The 19,367-nt window shown below is 50.6% G+C and overlaps 7 protein-coding genes and 4 non-coding genes across 11 annotated transcripts; 6 read left to right on the top strand and 5 right to left on the bottom strand.

Annotated features, from left to right (window-relative positions):
* Positions 1 to 1,158: 1,158 nt before the first annotated feature.
* Positions 1,159 to 1,463, top strand: VTN31DRAFT_6925 (uncharacterized protein; the record flags this gene model as incomplete). Its single annotated transcript, XM_069407589.1, has 2 exons — positions 1,159 to 1,292; positions 1,346 to 1,463. 2 exons carry the CDS (start codon positions 1,159 to 1,161, stop codon positions 1,461 to 1,463), a joined length of 252 nt encoding a protein of 83 aa, XP_069258228.1.
* A 2,546-nt stretch (positions 1,464 to 4,009) lies between these two features.
* Positions 4,010 to 6,134, bottom strand: VTN31DRAFT_6924 (uncharacterized protein; the record flags this gene model as incomplete). The annotated part of the gene is made up of 2 exons (XM_069407588.1): positions 4,010 to 5,972; positions 6,031 to 6,134. 2 exons carry the CDS (start codon positions 6,132 to 6,134, stop codon positions 4,010 to 4,012), a joined length of 2,067 nt encoding a protein of 688 aa, XP_069258227.1.
* Positions 6,135 to 6,707: 573 nt separating this feature from the next.
* VTN31DRAFT_6923 (uncharacterized protein) lies at positions 6,708 to 8,559 on the bottom strand (the record flags this gene model as incomplete). The annotated part of the gene is made up of 8 exons (XM_069407587.1): positions 6,708 to 6,954; positions 7,018 to 7,154; positions 7,204 to 7,427; positions 7,478 to 7,538; positions 7,598 to 7,709; positions 7,759 to 7,931; positions 7,981 to 8,172; positions 8,236 to 8,559. The coding sequence occupies 8 exons, from the start codon at positions 8,557 to 8,559 to the stop codon at positions 6,708 to 6,710; spliced, it is 1,470 nt and encodes a 489-aa protein (XP_069258226.1).
* A 67-nt stretch (positions 8,560 to 8,626) lies between these two features.
* On the top strand, positions 8,627 to 9,142 carry VTN31DRAFT_6922 (uncharacterized protein; the record flags this gene model as incomplete). The annotated part of the gene is made up of 1 exon (XM_069407586.1): positions 8,627 to 9,142. The coding sequence occupies one exon, from the start codon at positions 8,627 to 8,629 to the stop codon at positions 9,140 to 9,142; it is 516 nt and encodes a 171-aa protein (XP_069258225.1).
* Positions 9,143 to 9,826: 684 nt separating this feature from the next.
* Positions 9,827 to 10,990, bottom strand: VTN31DRAFT_6921 (uncharacterized protein; the record flags this gene model as incomplete). The annotated part of the gene is made up of 2 exons (XM_069407585.1): positions 9,827 to 10,783; positions 10,847 to 10,990. 2 exons carry the CDS (start codon positions 10,988 to 10,990, stop codon positions 9,827 to 9,829), a joined length of 1,101 nt encoding a protein of 366 aa, XP_069258224.1.
* A 298-nt stretch (positions 10,991 to 11,288) lies between these two features.
* VTN31DRAFT_6920 (uncharacterized protein) lies at positions 11,289 to 13,174 on the bottom strand (the record flags this gene model as incomplete). The annotated part of the gene is made up of 3 exons (XM_069407584.1): positions 11,289 to 11,927; positions 11,982 to 13,007; positions 13,061 to 13,174. The coding sequence occupies 3 exons, from the start codon at positions 13,172 to 13,174 to the stop codon at positions 11,289 to 11,291; spliced, it is 1,779 nt and encodes a 592-aa protein (XP_069258223.1).
* Positions 13,175 to 13,611: 437 nt separating this feature from the next.
* Positions 13,612 to 15,458, top strand: VTN31DRAFT_6919 (uncharacterized protein; the record flags this gene model as incomplete). Its single annotated transcript, XM_069407582.1, has 4 exons — positions 13,612 to 13,642; positions 13,695 to 13,739; positions 13,805 to 14,923; positions 14,980 to 15,458. The coding sequence occupies 4 exons, from the start codon at positions 13,612 to 13,614 to the stop codon at positions 15,456 to 15,458; spliced, it is 1,674 nt and encodes a 557-aa protein (XP_069258222.1).
* Positions 15,459 to 15,879: 421 nt separating this feature from the next.
* On the top strand, positions 15,880 to 15,951 carry VTN31DRAFT_t79. Its single transcript has one exon. It is a non-coding gene; the product is annotated as a tRNA-Val (tRNA).
* Positions 15,952 to 18,457: 2,506 nt separating this feature from the next.
* On the top strand, positions 18,458 to 18,529 carry VTN31DRAFT_t80. The gene has a single exon. It is a non-coding gene; the product is annotated as a tRNA-Arg (tRNA).
* Positions 18,530 to 19,026: 497 nt separating this feature from the next.
* VTN31DRAFT_t81 lies at positions 19,027 to 19,098 on the top strand. Its single transcript has one exon. It is a non-coding gene; the product is annotated as a tRNA-Arg (tRNA).
* A 161-nt stretch (positions 19,099 to 19,259) lies between these two features.
* On the bottom strand, positions 19,260 to 19,331 carry VTN31DRAFT_t72. Its single transcript has one exon. It is a non-coding gene; the product is annotated as a tRNA-Arg (tRNA).
* Between the last annotated feature and the right edge of the window lie 36 nt (positions 19,332 to 19,367).

Below are 19,367 nucleotides of genomic sequence, written 5' to 3'. Positions count from 1 at the left end.
TGGGCTGGACCAACCGCAGCGATCCGTGGTGCAGGGCCACTACTTGTCGTAACTCCTCACTCAGATGGGGATTTTGGCATTCTGCCATTCTGCCATTCTGCCAGGCCGGGGGTGCCCGGCGGCGCGGGCCATGAATAGGTTACTGGAATGGAATGGAATGGAATGGGATTCTTCAGGTCGTGCTGCTGCCGGCTGGAATCTGCTCCGAACTCCGTGGCAGACTAAGTACAGTACTGTACTCGTAGACTCATCGGAGTCAGTCACTCCTTGTCGACTTGGGCTCGCTAATGCCTTGGTGGCCAGAGAAGGAGCACTAAGACGGTTCGAGTAAGGTGGGCAGCACTGATCTGACCTCTTCTCCATCCGGAGTCGGGAACTTACGCGATGGCCTGGAGTCTTCCAACTATTCGTATGTCGTCACTCGTTAGTTAATAGTCTGGAGAGGAAAGGTTGGAGGCGAGGAACTTACGAGTAGAGGAGGAGGAAGAAGCACAGTGGGGATAAAAAGTGGATCCAGATGGCTTGGAGCCCGCTGCCCAATGAATGGCCGCCCCGCTGTTGGAAAAGTCCAGGCTAGGTCCCGGCCCTGCCCTCCGACGAATCAGATTGCGAGGAAGAATGGATCTTAGGAATCAGTAATCCAATCAGAATGCGGTAATTACGGGAATGGAGAGGACGGAATTGGCCTCATTCTCATTCTCGTACTCGCCGTAATGACCCGGAGACATGACTTGTCGCTTGCCTCCATAGGATTCCGATAAGTAAGGAGAAGGCTATCTATGTACTCCTTAAGAGGTTGACAAGAGTAAGTGATATTTAATTGTTCTATTGATCTGACATTTGACAGACAAGCCACGCATATCTCTGCCAGCACGAGGCCCTCTGTGATTGGCTTGGGCACCACTGGATGCAGCGCATCCAGCCATCGCTGATTTGCGGTGGATGCAAAATCTCGCTCGATTAAACTTTAAGCCTGACAATTGGATTCATTCAAGTTGACTCAACCTTCACGGGAGATCTTCTTGATCGAGCGCGCTCATTGACCACCACCAACAACAACCATTTAGGTTAACCTAACATGGTCTTCCCGGTGGACCTTTTTTGTCGATGGAGACTGACAAGAGACAATAACCTAATGGAGCTCCTCGGAGAGCAAAAATGCCAAACTCTACCGAGTCCCAATGTGGAATGGACCCGTGTCCGTGGGTCAGGTCCCTCGCTGAAATTGCAAAGGCTGGAAAAGGGGGAGAAGAACTACGTCTACGAGTAGTTACGTCTAGTTTAGTACTTAGGTCAGAGGAGGCTAAGAACAGTGGCCACCATGAACCCATGCTGATTTGATCAGTTTGATGCTGAGATGCATCCACATCCCGCGCAGGAGCCGCTGCTCAGCTGATCCCGTTCTGGTCAGCGAATGCCGCGAATCGGCTGGGGATGAGCTGAACGCATTGCCCGGCGGTTGATGCCATCATGACGGTGACCGGATTGAGTGATTAATTGATCTGGGGTCCATGCGCCGAGATTGACTAAGCATGCAGGTCTGGGGCTCTGGGCAAGCCTTCTCCTTCAGATATTCGTTCCTGAATGGACTTGATCATGTTCAGCTCACAATGTCGTAAAGGACATAGTAGCGAATAAGTACAGACCAAAACGGGATGCGCCCTGGTTCGAGTCGTACGATCCTCATGGAGATCATGTTGCCGTGCTGATCATGACGTTGACTGTGAAGGATAATCAAAATTTTGAGCGTAATGACCTCAATGGACAGTTGATCGCATAGTTACGATGTCATCAACAATCATACATTGACGAAGCGGGCCCAGTCGCATCCCGTGCTTGGGTCAGGAAGTCGGCGGGTTTCCAGGGTCCTGCCTGAGCCTAGGGGCTAAAAAAGGACGAAACAAAAAAAAGAAAAAAAAAAATTCTGTCAAAGGACGATTCAACCCCAGAAAGGCCCCTGCATCGGCAAGTTGTGTACATGAGTACAAGCTTTCAACGACGGTTGCCGGTTCGAATCTTGTGCTTCATCGAGCCTCCTTTAAAAAGTTCATCTGTAAAGCCAATTGACACCTTCGGACCCGGTAGCTTGGGGACCGCACGTGGCCGCCGACCCACGATCCTTTTTATGCTCTCACAACTCAACGTTGGCCAAAGTATATTTTGTCTTTAACGTTTGTGCAACCGACGTCACTTTCGATGGGTGTCTTGGCGATATGATAGGGTTAAAATGTAGAAGACATATATGATGGACAGACAGCATCTGCACCATCAATAGAGCAGATATGATGTTGGGTCAATGTGAAATGCGTAGGGTCGAGATCTTCAATGAAGGGCAGCCGAGTGAAACGACCACAACATAAGCGAAGATTATTGGCGATGTACGGAGTACCTCCTCGTAGATACGTTGCAGTAGGTCATCCTCTCCATGTTCAAAGTCCTCGGCAGTTGCAACGCTGTCGAAGATCAACCGTCGTCGCAGTTGCTGAATGGCAGGAAGTACATACCTAACCTACTCCATCGATGCATTTCTCATTGCGAAACAAAGTACGAAGTACCCATAACCTATTCAAGTACTCAAAGACCTCGGTACTTTGCCCATCACTGATCACTCTCATCTAGCGTTCCTGTCGATCCCTCATTTAGCTCAAGGCTTCCCGCGATCTTCGATGGGCTTATCCGAGCATCGAGGATTCGCATCCATAGCTGAGAACAATAGAAACGCTCAATCACCTCACGGATTGCTGGCACGCTTTTGCCCAACACTGCACGCTGAATCAGTTCAGCCCAATTCTGGCCCCCCCTTGACAAGATCTGGCCTGTTTCCAGAAGACGCCGCCCCAAGGCCCCCATTCCATGCGGGTTGTGCCGAACTGCCATTCAGAAGCCGGTTGACCTCGTATTCGGTTACCAGATCCGGGCTCCTGTGAACAACTCCGAGTCGATGAATATAGTTAGTGAACATAAGTTAGGCTATTGCTTTCTATTTTGACTGATCCTGTTCATCATCTCATCAACTCCTGTGAACAATCAGTCCAACCGCGGCAGTGTCGGTCTGTTGGAGCTCAGGATGTACTACTGTATGAGAACGAGAGAACAGATTCGGATAAGATCCGGACTTGAGATCTCTGCGAAAACTTTTCTCGATGTTACATGTAACTAGGTACATAGTTACTCCGTAGTCCGTACTGACTGTATCAAGGGGGTATCCACTTGCAAGAATTTGACATGTTTGATCATCGGAAGACTCGACGTATGTATGTACAACGCCGTGACTTCAGCGAGAGAACTCCGTCCTTCAACCTACTAGTACTCTGTCCGATTCTTTGGGCATTCTCAGGTCATGTATCCGTCCTGCACTCGTTAAGAAGTCGAAGTCACGGACACTACCCATCGGTCAGTCCATGATCCTTACTCCTATGCACCAAGCTGCAAGTTGGTCCACTACACGGACGATTGCCGTCCCCAACACCTCGGGTTGGTGCCGGTGGTTGTCGAGTCCCACCTCGAACGGCGAGCTTCAACAGGTTGAGCAGATGCTTTCACCGCAAAGAGCATCCCTCCAGAACAAGAAAAAAAAAAAAAAAAAAAGAACAAAACCTCAATTTTCGAAACACGAGTGATTCCACACAACGCCCGTGCGCGGATCTCTGGAATCTAGGACCATTACTGATTACAATCCGTACTCTGGGACTCTGTAGACTGTCGATCATCATTCACAAAGTTCATCCCGGTCAGGAAAAGGAAAGGTCTACGTTTTTCAGCTCGAGCTCTTGAGTCTTGACTGCTTGAACGAGGAGTGGACTCTTCAAATTCCGCGGAGTGAGCATCAATCATCAGTGTGACAAGGCAGCGGTACTCGATCCTATTCATGATGAACTTGATTCCCTGATGCCTTTCCATTCCTTGCATGTACTGTATTGCCAGAGAATTATGCTTGCGAACCTCACGCCAAATCACCCGGCGCCAATGATGCAAAGTACAGAAAAAAAAGGTCTATGGTACATGATAATTACATAGCTGGAAGCGAAATTTCCTCATGATGATCATCGTTCATGGAGCTCCGGGTATGCTCCCTGTTTCGGCGCAAGTGCATCATCAATCGCAGCGCGCCGGCCGGGGTAATGCCTTCGATCCGGCGCGCCATGCCGAGATTCTCGGGGCGGACACGCTCCAAAGCGTGCCGTTCCTCCGTGCTCAGGCCGTGCACTTTGCTGTAGTCCAAATCGCGGGGAATTTGCATGTTCTCCTCGCGCGCGAACCGCTGAGCCAGCAGGGTCTGACGCCTGACGTACGGTGCATACTGCGCCTCGATCGTCACGCGCCGCTTGATCTCCTCAGGGAACGAGGACGGCGTGTACCCGGCACCTCCGTCGGGACGCACAATATGGGGGATGAGTTGGTCGATCGAGACTTGCTTCACGCACAGCATCTCCAACGCGGAGCGGAAGGAGGTGTCGACTCGCGTCGGGAAGCCCTTGCGTGACCACTGGTTGGACGTCATCACCGTGTTCTCGAGCAGACCCTGTAGCTCCTCGATCTGCGCTTTGGTGTTGGTGAAGTGCCGCCACCGCGCATCCGACACAACGCCCGCGACGCGGCCCCTTGGCGTCAGTCGGAGATCCGCGTTATCCGACCGCGCGGAGATGCGGAACTCGCTGCGAGACGTGAACATGCGGTACGGTTCCGACACTCCCTTGGTGATGAGATCATCCACCATGATCCCAATGTACCCGTCCGCTCTACTCATGACGAACGGTGGGGCACCCTTGACAGCCAGAGCCGCATTGATACCGGCCAGGATGCCCTGTCCTGCGGCTTCCTCGTAGCCCGTGGTACCGTTGATCTGGCCGGCCAGGTACAGCCCGCTAATCGGCTTGGTTTCGAGCGTCGGTTTCAGATTGCGCGGGTCCACGTAGTCGTACTCCACGCCGTAGGCTGGCTGTAGCATTCGAACGTTCTCCAGTCCGCGTATAGTCCGCAGCAGAGCCTCCTGCGCCTCCTCCGGAATCGTCATGGAGACGCCGTTCGGGTAAATGATGTTGTTGGGCTCCAATCCTTCTGGCTCCAGCCACACCTGATGCCGGGGCTTATCCTTGAAGCGGAGGATCTTGGATTCGAGAGACGGACAATACCGGGGCCCCTTGACCGTCTCACGGATGTGCACCGACTTGTCGAGATTGGCCCGAACAATCTCATGCGATGCCTCGTTTGTGTGTGTCAACCAGCAGTGCACCTGGCCTTCGTCCCCGATTTGCACCGTTTCGTTCATGTAAGAGAAAGGTAGCGGGGGCGAGTCACCACGCTGAATCTCCAACGGCGAGAAATCGATGGTCTTTCTATCGAGCCGAGGCGGCGTACCGGTCTTCAACCGTCCCAATTGGAAACCGGCTTCACGCAGGGACTTGCTTAAGCCGAATGTAGCGGCTTCGCCCATCCGTCCGGACGGGAACGACTTCATCCCAATGTGAATCTCCCCCCCGAGGAACGTTCCCGTCGTGATAATCACGCGGTTTGTCGGAATCACCTGGCCTGAATCCAACCTCACACCAACAATCTTTCCCTTGACGTGCGGGTTGTCTCCGAGATTCTCCCGTGAAACCACAATGTCTTCCACCTTTGCCTCCAGAATATTCAAATTCTCTGTGGCGAGCAGCTCCTCTCGCATGTACTTCTTGTACAGATCACGGTCGATCTGCGCGCGTGGACCCCAAACCGCCGGCCCTTTGGATCGATTCAGCACGCGAAACATGATTCCCGCCTTATCAACGATTCTCCCGGCCAGACCGTCCAGCGCATCAATTTCTTTGAGTATTGTACCCTTGCCGATGCCACCAAAACTCGGATTGCAGGAGCAAACTCCAATGTTGTGGATCGAGGGAGTGATAAGGGCTGTCCGAACGCCGGCGCGGGCTGCAGCGGCGCATGCCTCTGTCCCAGCATGTCCGCCGCCGACCACCACAACATCATATGGCCTGTAAGAGGAACTCACATCAGTCCTTGTTCTTCACAAGAGCTTCAGCGTCTGCGTACTGCGAGTCGGATACGGTTGCCAGTCGTCGGCATTGAATCAGCCTCCGCACTTGAGGGGTATACCCCCTGCGCAATACGGCCGAGGAATGCGCTCTCAAGGCCATCATTGCGACCAATTCAGCATGAATTTCTCATCCTGATTTGAGGATCTCAGACATGGATTCGATTCAGAATCTGCGACCTGATTAAGGGTCAGTCAGTCACGTGAAAACTTCAATCAAACTTTTACGTGTTACTCAAATAACTTAGATAACTAATATCGATGTGTTATCTTATCTGTTAACACAGGTACGGAGTATGTAAAGAGTGACGTTCGTGCGGACAACCCAGCCGGTCTCAAGGAATCGCGGTAAAGTCCAGTGGAAGTGGCCGAAAGAGTTCGTTCAGGAACCTCGACATCTAGGTTCATGCCACATTTGCTTGCCCAATGGCGTTGACCTCGAGTTGAGAGACTGGAGACTGATCTGTCTTACTCTCAAGAGAAACCCCAAACGAACTCCCAAGGTGCTCGGAGAATGAAGTTATGATGAGCCGGCCAACTTCTATCCCATGATGTATTCCAGATTCCCCCGGAGGAGACTGTACCGACACAATGTGCTACAACTCGTGACACAATCCCTTTGAACACGAGTACTCGTACAGAATTGCCGCAGTAACCATGAAACGAATGAACACATCTAGAACATCATTCCATACCATGGCCTCAATCCACCATCTTCACGATATCTTTCCCCCGGAACCTTCATTGGCACGGGAATGGTACCATCAAAGACACTCGCAAAATCAGCCTCACGGTCGACGTCACCCTGTTCTGTCGTCGGGGCGGACGGCGCAGACGATGTGACTGGCACGATCACTCCGCACTCCCAATTCCGGCAATTCAGCTTGGGCTTCTTCGTAACGCGATCCTGGACGAGCTTGCCCCTGCAAGGCGTAGCATGTTAGTTTAGCATGGATAAAACAGAGCAGGGACGTGGGAGCATATACCATGCACTTTCAGAAAGGTTCGCGCTACCGACATATGCCCATGCTGTACATGTCTCGTTTTCTTGACCTTCTTCTGCATCTTTCTTCACTGACATGGGCCGGAACGGGATGGGCTTTCGGAAACGGGCAAAGAGTATCTATAACAGTCAGTACCTCCCTTCGACGTGCGTGGTCAGCGGGACGAACCTTGTTGTGCATCAGTATACCCTCTCTTCGACTCACGCAATCCCGCATCACAGATTTGGGAAATCTTGGACCAAGGAACCATTTCTCCTGAAAACAGATGGTCCCGGCGTTCATTGGGCCCCCTTTGGATCGATGGACAGTTTGTTGCGACGGGTAATAAGCGCGAAAGTTGTTCATGAATCCACTGACGCCGGTGGAGGTTGGCTTTGGTTCAGAGGGTTGGCCTGTTCAAGTTAGAATGCTGTCTCTAATGCATCCCATGAATGAAGGTGACCTTGAACAGAGCGGTAGAGGTGTCGGAGGAAATCTTCGTTTAGAGAGCCAACAGAAGATGTCTGGTGTTGACCATGCGTCAGCATCCCCGTGATCTAATCGATGTTTCTGGCTGACATACAACATAGTCAACCTGTATTTCCTGCTCGGTTGCAAGACCCATTCGGGACACGGCGCGGGCGAGGCCCTGGTGTCCTGTTCGGTGGCATGTATCGTTCGTATGTGATCCTCCTCTATTCCCCATTAGACCAAGAACCAACCAGAATGGATAGGGTAACTAACATTGTATGGACGAATGCATAACGCGTTGTTTCTGAGAAGTCGAATGTCGAGATCTTGGCAATGATGTTCTCGTGCAGCGTGCTCGCACGGAGGAAGTACACGAGATCTTCGTAGAATGGGGTGGGCTTAAATGAATCAGATGTTCTCTTGGGTAGGTCGATAAGAAAGACAATCTACTTCGTCAGCATGATTTGATTCAACCTGCCGGGTGGCTATGAGTACATTCTCCATGATTCCTCCGGACTCACCCCAATCGTAGGGGACGAGGTTGGCACTCGGCACCACGATTCGGAGGTAGGTTGGGTGGAACAGTAGCATCAACTTCGAATGCATGCAGTTCACCTGGCCATCCATTGGCGGGAAACAGAGCCTCAGGTTGGGCATATCTGCTGTTTCTCTTTCATACTGGCGTTTCTGCCCAGTTTACACGTCAGTATCGCGGCAACCCGAAATAAGGCAGTTATCTCAAATACAGACTGTAGCATCATCTTTCGCTTGCATCACGAGTAGGAATCGACTGCTTCTTGTATTCAGTTTACTGAACAGCCATTCCATGTCCCATTGGAAAGAGCTCAAGATGGCTAATTCGAGGTCCCCACGCTGAAGAACTTCCTCAATTTTGATGTCGGCTTCACGGGGGCAGCCGAAGGCCCAAGTCTTTCTGACTTCACCACGCGGGAACTGCATGCCGGGCGCCGCTGACGGCGGCCCGCTCCGGTTTCCCGCGCTCATTTTTGCAGTCGGAGTATCCCCTCTAGGCATTTTCGATTGACGACCTGTTGGCGGCGGCGAAACAGCCATACTAGCCTTTCGCTTTGCAACCCGTGCCAGACGCTCTTCCTCGAGCTTCTTGCGGTCGAGACCCGGAATGCCAAAAGCTGAGGGAATCTCCGTCTCGGTTTTGGTCGCAGAGGCCTTTGGAATTCCGTTGCTCTCCTTTCCAGCCCCTGTAGCCGGCGACTCGAGAGAGCTAGCCTCCAGCAAAGACAATGCGATGGCCCGTTTGAGGTCTTCATCTTCCTCTTCACTGTCCTCCAGAATCACCCTGTTCTGCTGCTCGTTGTCCGAGTCGCCTGTCAAGTCAACGATGTTGGACTCGGCAGACTTATTGCCTGGTTGCCGCTGCAATGGATGGTCCTGTAAAGATGCCGCAATGGCGGCTTTAAGTTCAGGATCCGAGTCTTCGGCATCCATCGCAGTCACTCGACGTGCGACACAGAGTGGTGACCAGACTGTGATTGCCCTGTTTCTTACTGAATTGAAATGGAACACTCGAGCGACAGTAGGACGCAGAAAAATCATCAACGGGCGATTGTTTCCATTTGGTGGCTCGGAAGAAATCGTTCAACAGGCTGTTCGGGGGTCACGGAAACCCATGCGTTGAACTCACATGAAACCTTGCTGCTCATCCGGAGCCCGAGTCATGCTATCATAATTCAAGATTCAGCCCGGGTGAGTGCGTCGAGTGTCGATCGTCTTCGTTCAGCCAGTTTACGCGTTGCGAACGCGAGTCTTCATGCGTTCTGGTCCATATCAAGCTAAACCTGAACAAGTAACATATCGGTTACTCGTAGAACCGTAGTTACTTTACTAGGACCTACGGAGTGAAATATTACGTGTCTTGTACTCGTATGGAGCTATACGAAGTATGTACGGAGTTTCGATTCTGTAAATACGTTGAGTTGCGGAATACCAGTCCAACAGGAATTTACTTAGACTCTTAGAGAACCTGGGAACGTCATGATCTGGCACTTGGACCCCGTCCACTTTGAAGGGTGCTGACGAAGATGGTCTGGTCCTCCCACAACCCTGCGTTGTTGCAACTTTGTAATGTCCAAAGGCAGGCGAGTCCGACATGCAGCAGGCGTTTCAACAGTGGTAGAAAGGCCTAAACTCTCATAGCGGACCTCCGTGAAACCAGGCTCGCCCGTGGAGCCACCATGGCTGGCAGCGGCATATCAAATGGGCGCTACATACAAAGCTTCATAGTTCTTTGGTTCCGTACTGCCCAGTACTTGCATTTTTCCAACGTCGTTCGATGCGCTCAGGCACAATCGGCGAACCACACTTATCCAGGTGTTGTGGAGGGCTCCCCGCTCTCCTCAAGCTTGTCCTCTGGATTTGGATCATTCGTAGTAACTGGGTCCGAAACGGGGAAGCTTAGATGCTTCCAATCTTCAATCTCTTCCAGGATACACTTTGAGCGATCACGGATACTTTTCACCGCATATGATCCAAGTAGCAACCTCAACGGTGGGAACGAACAATGTCCGAGTTGCCACACGAGTTCCGCAGCTTTCACAGCGCTGACAGGCTGCTTATCCCCGAGCCACTGGAGCATACGTCTCGCATGGCCTGCAGGCGAGGTACTCGTCCGGTATGGTTCACTGATTGGTTTGATCAAGAAATGACCGTAGGCAGGCAGCGGTTTCATGGCTGCACCATCACGGGTAGCTGACGATGCCAGGGGATTGCTCACGTCATCACGTCGGATATGTCCCGGTTCCACTAGGGTTCCTTTGATGTTGAAACGATCCACCTCGTAGTGCATGCTTTCCATCAACCCTTCGACGGCGTACTTGGATGCACAATAGGGTCCCAAGCCCGGAACGCCCAGAGTCCCAGAAACGGAGCTAAAGATTATATACCGACCTCCGCCCTTGTGGCGGAAGTACGGAAGTGAAAGCTGAATGATATTCAGGGTGCCCATGAAATTGGTCTCGAACTGGTTCCGGATGTCGAAATCATCTTGGTCCTCGCACGCACCAATGATGCCGTAGCCCGCACAATTGACAATGATGTCAATCCTCCCAAAATGCTCAATGGTTTTGTCGATCACATCCTGTACCGTTTGACGGGCGCGTACGTCGCAAAGTAATCCCAAACAGTTCTCGTTCTCTGCCTGGAGGCGTTGCATCGACTCATAGCTGTCCTCTAATGTTCGGCCGACGGCAGCCACCTGGTCGCCGTGGAGGAGCGCTGCCCTGACAAGGGATCGGCCAATGTGTCCTGTGGCACCGAAAATCTAAACAGAGAGACATCAGCTTTGCCGTCGCGATGATGAGCTGGCCATCAATTAATGTCGTACCAGCCAGACAGCCTTCTGCGGCGGATTATGTGGGCCGGGAGGATCGGTCGACAAGGGAAGTTGGACTGTAGAATCGCCAAAGTTGGAAGAGGTCATCTTGTCGCTCTTGGGCTTGATGGCGATTCCTTGCTGCCCATGCCCCATGGTAATCAGTATCAGCATCGGCATTCGCTGCGCGAGTCATCAAGCTCGTACATGTTCCTAACCCATTTTAGTTTAGCCTGGTAATTACGAAGGATCTGTACTGAGTCGAGTACATACGAGTACAGTACCGTACGAGGTACTACAGTACATATGACCTTTCACTACGGACCAGTTCTCGTCAAGAGTACATGTCTGCTTCATCACCAGATGAACAAGATGTATCTACAAAATACACTGTAAATCCATCAGTCAAAGACAATCACAAGCCATCCGAATACCACCAGCGCCAACCTGAACCTCATCGCCCAAGCTCTCTTCGTAATCGACCAGCGGCACTTGTAGGAGTTGGCTCCGGCCAGTTGTTGACAGCATCTTCCACTTCCTCCAGAAATGTTGTGCTGTTATGGATGGTGGTCGCAGCCAGAACAACCCGAACGCCCGGCGAGCTGGCATTGACCTGAGCCACCGTCTTGGCTTCTTCGTAGGTCGCACCGCCAACCATGAAGATGATGATATCCTGAGGTTTATCCTTCGTGTGGCCTCCGCCCTCGAGGAATGGGTACTGCAGCTCCCTAAGTCTACCCTTGATGAGGTTTTGTAGAGTTGCCTCAAGGCGGGGCGAGTGTTGCGTATAGACATTCTCGACGCCCTTGAGACCTTTGAATCGGTCCCGCGCCCCAGAGAAGAACGAGGTTGACTCGAAAAGATCGGAAAACCCGCCTGCAACCGGCGGCGCTTGCAGGGAATGATGGTACCTTAGCAGTTTTCGTATAATGTTGACCCGGTGAGCAGGGACGTTGCCTGCTGTCGTAAGGAGGTCGAGAAGAACCGATAACGAATTGTTCGGCTGTTTTTCGTACCTAATCGCATAGAGAGCTACAAGACGAATCTTGTTCTCCGCTGGGACGTTAGGGAGCTGAATTATCCGTTGAAGAGACTGAGATCCTGTCAGCCGAAAGTGGTAGAACCAAGCGGGACTATGAGCCTTTACCCGAAGATCACTGGAATGGTTGTCGTTGCATGCCAAACTCTGCTCCAATTCGCTCACGTCCAAGAGATTATCTTCGCCAACTCGCCTGCTCAGTTCGCTGACCAGGGTGACATGCTTGCTAACATTGCCCGAGAGTTTGCGAAACTCGGGATAGTCCTCAACGAATCGCTTCATGTCCGCAATAGACTCGATGTTCATGTTGTTTTTGGTTTTGGCTTGATACTGTTCGACATAGTCTTTGATGTTCCCTCCAAGGTCGCCGAAATTTTGATACATATTTTTCTTGAAGAAAGGATCCTGGTCCTGAGATAAAACTATCTCGCGCAGTTCGGGTCGGATGTCGGGAACATCACGCAGGTCTACTCGCCCATTATTGATGCCTATCAACTCATGAACCATTGCTTGATATGTCCACTGTGTCAGGAGCGGGGTGATCGGATCGTCTCGTCGGTCCAGTATGAGAAGGATCGGGGGCGTGTCAGTCTTTCTGAAATTGAAAAGCTGCTCTTCCTGGGTGAGCTGGTAACGGATCTCGGTTGCGAGCTTTTTCGCCATCAAGCTGTTTTTCTCATATCGAATCAAGGGGTTTTTCTTCAGCGCGAGAAGTAATGCGATCACGCCCTCTGTTGTTCTCTGCAACGCATCGCTATTCCAAATGTCGGGACTATTGCTCCAAATGCGATGCCGCGGGAATCCCAGATTGAGGGAACAGAGGTCCGGGTTGATGACGACAAAATCGGCATAATGTTCCTGCACCGCCCGAACTACTTCATGATCATCTGCTTCCGCTAGCCTCTCGAGGGACGATTTGCGGATAATGTTGCTAAAGTAGAGGTAGTATTCGCCATATTTCGGATCTCGTAGCTCGTCTATCAGGAACTGAATCGAATCCGGCGACGGGCGGACAAAACACAGACAACGCAAATGTCGCATCTTCTCCCGCGCCTGGTTGTCGAGGCGATCGACCAAATACACTTCATGGTTCAGTAGAGCGGACTGCGTCACGGCCGTCGACACGATCGAGACCTGCATCCGCCATCAGAACAGCTCTTGCCAAACACATTTCGGAGAGCGCCCACGGTCTCACTGTCCAAGAGTAGAATTTTCATTTTCGCCGATGCGCCCGCTGTGGGTGAGTCCCCTGCTGTCACCATCCGGGTGATGTACCCGGAGACGGCTGCCACAACATCCATGGTGAAGCGTCGCCCGAAGGGGCGATGACAACAAGCTTCACCGCTTGTGTTGTATCCAAGATCAATAATCAGGGAAACGAAATCAAGCCGAGCGATCGCGCGGATCAACGAGGCGGGGACCTGCTGTGCTGCATGAGTTGATCAAGTTCGCATGTCAGTCGAGCACTGAAGTGTAGTGGTGTTTAGGCTGTCCCTCGGAACCGGGGCCAAGGTCGATGGTGGTGGGATTGAAGATGGATCCGCCGGCACATGACGGCACGAAATTTACTCCTCGATTCTACCACAACAGGCTCTCCAAGCTCTTATACATTGTCTTTTTCCTTTCAATTCGATGTAATTTCTCCGCCGTCCGTTACTACTAACTCTTCTCCTCCTCAGTTTTATTGGGACAGCCGTATGTCAGGTTTGCGAAGGTTGTTGGAATCACTTTGAGAGCTATGACTGCATTCCGCGCTTCCATTGACGCTCGTCCGTACCCAGTTGTTCTGAGGCAGGCAGGACGCTGATTGACTCTGGACAGCTTTCAAGTATGTCGCGGGACTTCTGGGGGCATCGACCGATGAAGGTAACCGCCTGGGTCATGATGGTGTCGCCGATCAGCGAGCAAGTGTTAACCATACTGAATGATAGTCAAACTCATCGGCTCGTTTCTCCTCTCGTACCCCCTAGCTGCCATTCTGAAGCGGATTCCTGACTCGCAACCGTGGAAGAAAAATGTCTTCACCATTGCCGTATCCATCTTCTATATCATCGGCTTATTCGAGCTCTGGGATGGATTGCGGACTTTGCTCTACTGTTCAGTGGGAACGTACTTGATTGCCTACTACATAGATGGATCGCTGATGCCCTGGATTGGGTTTGTTTACTTGATGAGTTATATGTCGTTGAGCCATATTTACCGACAGATCGTCAATGACCCGAGCGTGATGGATATCACCGGAGCTCAGATGGTGCTGGTGATGAAGTTGTCAGCTTTTTGCTGGAACGTGCACGACGGGCGCTTGCCGCCGACCGAATTGTCTGATTCCCAGAAATATTCCGCAATCACCGAGTTTCCAAGCGTTCTGGACTTTGCCGGCTTCGTCCTTTTCTTTCCATCTCTTTTCGCCGGGCCCGCTTTTGAGTATGTGGACTACCGTCGTTGGATTGAAACTACTCTCTTTGATGTACCGCCGGGGACAGACCCGTCAAAGGCGCCGCCTACTCGAAAGAAGCGCAAGATTCCACGCAGCGGCTGGTTTGCATTCCGGAAAGCAGTAACGGGACTGCTGTGGCTTCTTGTTTTTGTGAAGCTGAGCGCTATGTATCCCGTTAGCTTCGTCCTAGGAGATGAATACGGGAAGTATCCCTTCCTCCGACGCATTTGGCAACTATACATGCTAGGATTCACGGCTCGTACGAAATATTACGCTGCATGGACATTGACAGAGGGATCCTGTATTCTCTCCGGGTTGGGCTACAATGGTTTCGACCCGAAAACGGGCAAGGTGTACTGGAATCGACTCGAGAACATCAATCCCTGGAACCTCGAAACAGCACAGAACGTGCGGGCATATCTGGAGAATTGGAATAAAAACACCAATCACTGGCTGAGGCATTATGTTTATCTCCGTGTGACCCCGAAGGGCAAGAAACCCGGGTTCTGGGCAACCCTGATCACTTTCTTTACCAGCGCTTTGTGGCATGGATTCTACCCGGGGTACTATATGACCTTTATTCTGGCCTCTTTCGTCCAGACCGCCGCCAAATGTGAGTTGTCTTTTTCCCAATCTTGAAGAGCTATGAGAAATTAAGACCAGAGATAGATTCCAGACGACACGTGAGACCGTTCTTCCTATCTCCAGATGGAACAAAACCAAGTCCACTCAAGCCATACTATGATATCGTGTCGTGGGCGGTTACCCAGCTCATGCTGACCTTTACCGCCATTCCATTCGTCGTCCTGTCATTCACTGACACCATCAAGCTGTGGGGTCGGGTGTATTATTATGGAATCATCTGCGTTGCGGCTTGGTTGATCATCTTTGCGAGTCCAGCCAAATCTTTGCTCACTGCACAGTTGAAGAAACGCAACCGTCCCACTGAGAAAAGAAAACCGGACAACACAGATGCCAGTGCACCGGTGCTTGGTCTCCCTTCTGACCCGGAGAAAGAAGTCGAGAACGCCCTTAAAGAGATTGGTGATGAAATAGAGGAGATCCGCAAGAAAGACCTATCCGCACCAGTGCCAACGGTACAAGAAATGAGGGTACTCGCTGAGCAGAAGCTAAGGCGGAGAGCATGAAGAAGTGACTGCATGCATCAAAATGGAGCTGTGGTTTCCGCTCGGGTCATCAGGGACCGCAAGGGTACTCCTACACACAGTACGGAGTACGGAGTACTCATGTACTTTCGTTTCTCGTCGGTAAACAGTTGACGCCCGGTTAATACGTTCCAATCCAGTACCTAATCATTAACTGACAGTGGACGTGGGGATATGCACCTGCTTCGACATGTTAACAAGCAATAGTAGTTTCTTTTCATGCAAGGACGTGGTGTCGACATTGACAGATACATAGACTCGGGTGGAAGTACTAGGTACTGAGTGTGGTGATACGGTACTCAGTAAGCAAGGTGAACGGAGCAGCCAATGATGTCGCTCCTAGTACCCCCACCTTTCTGATTTTTTGATGAGCCATAAAAGTGGACCTTCGGAGTCTGAGTCCAGTCGCATGGCGCAGTGGAAGCGCGTGTCGTTTACACCGACAAGGTCCAGGGATCAAAACCCTGTGCGACTATCGGGGTTTTTTGTTTTTTTTTTTTTTCTCACTCCAGAACCTAGTCAGTACATTTCCTCCATGCGCAGCAGAACGTTGGCTTTTTTGGCGGATGATTGGTTATTACTGTATTCCCAACGTTGGCTATTAGGAAAGGCCAAGGACTGATACAGATCGTGTTTGTATCACCAGCCGAGTAAGTAGCCTACGACTTCACAACAGGCATCATGTTCTTCGCAAGAGTCTACTCCGTAATAGTAGGCTACTTAACTCGGTGACAGTGCGTCTCAAGACACCGAACGGAACCGGGCTCAACAACAAAGCCCCTCCAACATTAGCAGAATTCTTACAGTAAAATTCTGATCAACGATCCGCACCTCTGCATCAAGGTCGAAGAGGTTTGAAAGCGACAGGATGGAAGACAACCCAATAGTTTGCTGACCGTTGCTTCTCTGCCTACTGTCTAGGGCGAGTTCGGTCACTGCTCCAAGAAACCGACTGATTCTGGTGATGTTGTCCGAGATGACCTTGTCACTCTTCAGAAAATGAAAACGACAAAGCCAAGTATCCTAGGGATGGTAGAACGACTCAGTTCGTCGGTGACTCGGAACAGGTGATCGAACTCCCTTAACAGCTGTGGTGTGGCCGGCACGCGATGTCTGGCAATCAACCAGTGGCGCTATCAAACATTGTTGCCCTAGCCGTGTTCCACCTCCGAGTCGGCCCTACATTCGAGAATGAATAAGACGACGGCTTCCCGTCAGATGCAAGCTTGAATAAAATGGAACACCTTGTCAATGTCTCCAACACCGCTTTTTCCCACGATCATGCGTGACAAGTTCGAAAAATAGAAGCGTTCTTGCGGTGGCCATGACGCAGTTGGTCGAGTTGCCCGGATCAGAACTTCGGTCATGTCCCGGATCCGGCCCAGGAGGTACTGACGCATGATAGGAAGCCAAAAATGGAAATTTTGGTTGAAAGTGCACCAGCAATTATAGTCATGGAGGAGACCAGAGAGAATCGGCAGGTGATGCATCAGCCGGGTACTAGACATCGTGATTGTCTATTCGCATACTTTGCATCCCCGTACAGTTATCATACGCTCGAAGCTGCTCATCATCAGGCAGCTATGAGTCAAGCTGAGTCGAACCACTGAGCAACAACAACAACGGCAAGTCCGGGACATATACAGACAAATTCAGAACCCATCCAACATGCGTCGTGTCAGACACCGTGAAGTTGGTTACTTCCAATGACTGAAGGGCCTGGAACGAACGTTTCATCGCCGAAACCAAGACCTGTCGGCTCAGAAATAACCTGACATTGCCCCTTCTTTGGACTTCACAGATTGACGAGGTCCCAAATCCGCCATGTCTTGGCTTCGCCGACAAATCGCTCATTCCAGACCCTACAGTCATTGGAAGTAGTCAACTCCACAATGTTGGAGGTTCCAACTCAGGCCGGACTCGTAAATATTCGATGAAATAAACAGCTATGAGCGTATGATAATCGTATAGCAATGCAAAATAGTAGTTCAATGTTGATATCCTTGGCTGATGTATCACTGCTGATGCACTCTGGTCTCCTCCACAACCTTCGGACTTCAGCTTCTTAAGTATTACCACGATCACGAAAGGTAATGTATAGAAGTGCGAAAGTCATGACGTCAATGAGTACTTCGCTGTGTACTAGTAAGTACTCGGAGGGGCGTACGAGTATACTATGTTCCAATGTTATGAATCATGAGCAGGTACGCCTTTGTTACATCGTGTATGTTCTGTATTGTTCCCCCGCTCTTCGAGGAAGAGTTCTGCCTGCGTTGTTGATGCTGAGAGTCTTGCATGAGATTACAGCTTCTTGCCCATTTGCCCACGATTCTTAGGGTTCTCTAAGATCACATGACCCGAGTGTCCTGCATGTTACGGAGAGTGCTCCGTGATTACTGTTCATGGAATCAATGTAGTTTACTTGCTTCGCAAAATAACTGCAGTACCTACTCTGTTACTTCACCGAGCACGGCAAGGCAAGCTTTCATGACCAAATGCTAGGTGTAGAGCTGATTTGTTACAAATGGAGCCTTCGGTCATTCAAATACGCAGATAGGACAATCCCACGCTACTTTGCTAGGGTTGCATCTTCCAAGCTTCGGGATGGTACGTAACAGGTTTTTTAAGTCGACAAACTGGAGCCCATGTCCTATTTCCCTTGATTTTTGCCAGCATACATTCCGTGTATTGACTTTTAATTGGGGAATAGGCGCGGTTAACCCTAGGAAGTACGGAGTAGATCGTTCGAACATACTCGACATACTGTGGTTTCCCCTCCTACATCTGATATAATTCTAGATCAAAGTGTCAGTTTATGTGGTCAATTCAATAATTGTCTTTCGAATGGATCATTGCTTGTCAACTTAGCAGAAAGTACGGGATTTTGAAGCGCCGAGGAACGTTCCTCGCAAAGCAGTACCTAGATGCGCGATTTGAAAATCCTCATATTGAAAAAAGAAACCTGTTCATCCAAGGTCCTAGGCCGGCTGGCCCAATGGTAAGGCGCTTGACTACGGATCAAGAGATTGCAGGTTCGAATCCTGCGTCGGTCAGGTCAGGATTTTCTTTTTTTTCTTCCCTCTTGTTCCGAAATCTTTTTTTCTTGTCATTCAAATACGCAGATAGGACAATCCCACGCTACTTTGCTAGGGTTGCATCTTCCAAGCTTCGGGATGGTACGTAACAGGTTTTTTAAGTCGACAAACTGGAGCCCATGTCCTATTTCCCTTGATTTTTGCCAGCATACATTCCGTGTATTGACTTTTAATTGGGGAATAGGCGCGGTTAACCCTAGGAAGTACGGAGTAGATCGTTCGAACATACTCGACATACTGTGGTTTCCCCTCCTACATCTGATATAATTCTAGATCAAAGTGTCAGTTTATGTGGTCAATTCAATAATTGTCTTTCGAATGGATCATTGCTTGTCAACTTAGCAGAAAGTACGGGATTTTGAAGCGCCGAGGAACGTTCCTCGCAAAGCAGTACCTAGATGCGCGATTTGAAAATCCTCATATTGAAAAAAGAAACCTGTTCATCCAAGGTCCTAGGCCGGCTGGCCCAATGGTAAGGCGCTTGACTACGGATCAAGAGATTGCAGGTTCGAATCCTGCGTCGGTCAGGTCAGGATTTTCTTTTTTTTCTTCCCTCTTGTTCCGAAATCTTTTTTTCTTTTCTCTTTCCGTTCCATGTCGATTTGGTGGGTCAGGTGCCTCGGTGGAGCTAACCTGCCTGACTTTTTGGTGGGAAGAACTCGGTAAGACCGGTAAAGAAAAAAAAATATGACCGACGCAGGATTCGAACCTGCAATCTCTTGATCCGTAGTCAAGCGCCTTACCATTGGGCCAGCCGGCCGATGTTTGAGTCCTTTTTCTCTGGTGTGACTTCCAA

The sequence above is a fragment of the Thermomyces dupontii genome (genome assembly GCF_041956625.1).
Source record: "Thermomyces dupontii strain NRRL 2155 unplaced genomic scaffold VTN31scaffold_8, whole genome shotgun sequence".
Lineage (NCBI taxonomy): Eukaryota > Fungi > Ascomycota > Eurotiomycetes > Eurotiales > Trichocomaceae > Thermomyces > Thermomyces dupontii.
This window is presented reverse-complemented; position numbering and strand designations above follow the sequence as displayed.